This window comes from Pundamilia nyererei, unplaced genomic scaffold (assembly GCF_000239375.1).
Source record: "Pundamilia nyererei isolate P.nyererei 1_Seehausen unplaced genomic scaffold, PunNye1.0 scaffold00054, whole genome shotgun sequence".
NCBI lineage: Eukaryota > Metazoa > Chordata > Actinopteri > Cichliformes > Cichlidae > Pundamilia > Pundamilia nyererei.
The window spans coordinates 1,395,505-1,398,242 of record NW_005187455.1 but is presented as its reverse complement, the minus strand read 5'-3'; the positions used below and the strand labels follow the sequence as shown (position 1 = coordinate 1,398,242).

The 2,738-nt window shown below is 39.7% G+C and overlaps 1 protein-coding gene across 9 annotated transcripts in view; it reads left to right on the top strand.

Annotated features, from left to right (window-relative positions):
- Positions 1-2,738, top strand: part of LOC102198529 (protein FAM161A) — a 14,347-nt gene that overhangs the window by 7,174 nt on the left and 4,435 nt on the right. For 3 of the 9 annotated variants that reach the window (XM_013910976.1, XM_013910972.1, XM_013910974.1), the window contains 2 exons: positions 18-1,802; positions 2,435-2,706. In XM_013910976.1, the coding sequence (XP_013766430.1) occupies positions 1,695-1,802; positions 2,435-2,706 (380 nt within the window). In that variant the 5' untranslated portion in view covers positions 18-1,694. The remainder of the gene's footprint in view (positions 1-17; positions 1,803-2,434; positions 2,707-2,738) is intronic. The other 6 variants (XM_005733693.1, XM_005733691.1, XM_005733685.1 and 3 more) reach the window with 6 other exon arrangements.

Here is a 2,738-nt window from a genome sequence, read left to right as displayed (position 1 = left end):
CTGTCTGTGGTTCTTAGGTAAACAAACAGAGGAAGAAATGGAAAGAGACAGGCAACAGATGGGGAGAGTTTTTGTAGCACGAGGTGAAGTCCTGTAACGACAGCGCTGAGAAACCTGAGTAAACGGATTACCACAGTTGGCTGCGGTAGGTGTCCTTCCCCTCCAGCTTCACCTGTCAAATCCTGAAAGTCTGAACCGAATCAAAGTCAACCTTCACCTTACTTGTCCCAAACTAGTAGATATTAGACTCTGAGTTTCTGTATGTGGTATTTGAGGTGAAAATAATTTTTCTCAGATTCACTAACCAAGATTAATTCCACATTTTCTGTGCTAGACCTCTCCATGGTCTCATCCACAAGCTGCCACAGGATAATAAAGGAGTTCATAGTTTACACCCTTTGAATCATTATGGAATATTAGTCACATTTCAAGCTGTGTTAACTTTTGTATCTCTGAATAATAGTCTATGCTTTGCTGCACTGTAGATAAGCAACAGTTAACAGCAAGGAACTGGTTTTTCCTGTAGGGGTGAGATGCTTTATATTTAACGTGAGATGAACTGTAGCTAAAGAAATATGATACTCAACCTTAGCCTTCACGCCTCATGTGAGGGGTAAGTTGATCCACCTGACACACTCAAAAAAACAGATTCTTTGTCCTCAATAAACACGAAGCACTAATTTTGAGTAGAATGCTACTGAGATAGATAAAATCAAATGTTTATTTAGCCAGATAATGACAGCCAGATTCATTCACTGAATTCCACCTTCAGACCAACTGTATACTCTGTAGTTTAAAGACAGTCTAGGCAGTATCCTGTCACGGACGATAATCAGCCAGGACAATTAATGAAATATCTGCTTGCATGTTGTTGAAATCAGCTGTGTACATTCACAAAGAGCATCAAACCTATTCTGTATTTAAAATATTAAAAATAATATTCATTGTTATGATGCAATATGAATTTTAGGATCACATATTTGTCTAAGCTTCTCTCCAAACTTTATGCTCATTTTACTCCACAGCCACTAGTTTGGGGGAAAAAAAGTGCTTCTGGCAAACAAGAGCAACGTTTTTACCAAAGCTGTGACGTAAATGCGATAAACAGGCAACAAACAAAGCTGATTTATAGATTAGTGGAGAAAATAGAAAGAAATATATCTACTCCAAAAATAAAACTAAATGCTTTTGTAATTATGACAACAGTATTTACTGTGTGACACTGTAGGTACATCCCAACCCCAGTCACCAGTAAATATATATAATAATATAATAATAATATATATATATATATACAGCTGATCATCAACAATTCAACAAGTCTGCTCCTGCAGACTTGTTGCACACTACAACAGATGGAGCACTTGTGCTGTATTTAAGAAAGCTAATCTGTAAATCAGATTGGGAGCGTCCACATCAATCGGACTTCGATGAATCATGTGTTCAAGTGAAAAGCCACTGGACCATCTGGGCCATCTGAACCATCTGGCCATGAAGCCGTGATTCCTCCTGATGGTAAGAAGATAAGGCTCTCAGTCTGTGTTCGTCTGTTAGAACGAGGCGGTAACAATGTGTTAATCTTCCTACTCGAAGTAAAACTATTTTCCTAGGAGGTCAGTGTGCTGAGTGAGGTGACAGAGGACGTGCAGAAGGTTTGCTTCTGGCTGTGACTTTGGGATAAAATAAGGAAAAGGATGGCAGCTTTGTACCGATCACCCTCTCTGGGAAACAAAGAATTAGTGGCTCTGTATGGAGGGGAAAGAGATCATTATTTTGACAAGGATGAGGACTGTATCAGTGAGGTAAGGAAGCTAAAGGTTTAAAGATAATAAAGTCTGTTTAAATCTGTTTTCAATATGTGTATGTATATGTACATTCAAAGTTAGATAGAATTATGAATTACGAAGTTGTGCACTTAGTTGTGCACTTATGTGAACAGAAGGAAATCCCCTGACTAGTTCCCACATCCCTCCTCAACGTTGCACTGAAAATCTTTTATTTGAGGCATTGCATGCAGAGCATAAAACATTAGTATAAAATACACTACTTCAGCGGTTTCACAGCTAGATGAAAGAAGTCTGAGTGCAACAGACAGTTGCTATTGTTTCTGATAACAACTACATAAGGTGTCTAAAAATGAAAAATGGAAATACCCTTATGAAGTTAATTTTTTATGCACACTCTAACCCCATGAATGCAAGGTCTTTGCAGTTCAGCCACAGGTAGATGAAGGTTGTATACATGCATTGCATACTAAACCTGCTTTTGGTGCTGCAATGACTTGTTAATGGCTTGTGTAATGTTCCTCTTAATAGAAGCCAATATAGAAAAGGTTGAAAAAATAATGTGCAATCACTCAAAGCACTCAAAGTAAATCTATTGCACTGAATTCATTCGCAATGTTTCATAATCTTGGCAACTTCTAACCTGTCAGGAATGTGACCTGGACTCGGAGTGCAGTGAGGAAGGAAAAGACGGGAGAGGCATTCGCAGCTCTCTGTCACTGGAAATCGTTGGTCTGCAGAGGGAGCAGCATGTTTACTTCTCCAACCAGGAGTACTACAGGAGGCTGGAGGAGCTGAAGAGCAATCACCTGAGGAACATGGCTGAGTTGGAGAGGATGTACATCAGCCAAGGCAAGGAAAGGCATGGAGGGGGCGATGACGCATGTCTGGGAAGAAACAAAGAGGCCAGGCAGCTCCTCAGGTTGGATACGCTCTATGACTCACACTTAAACC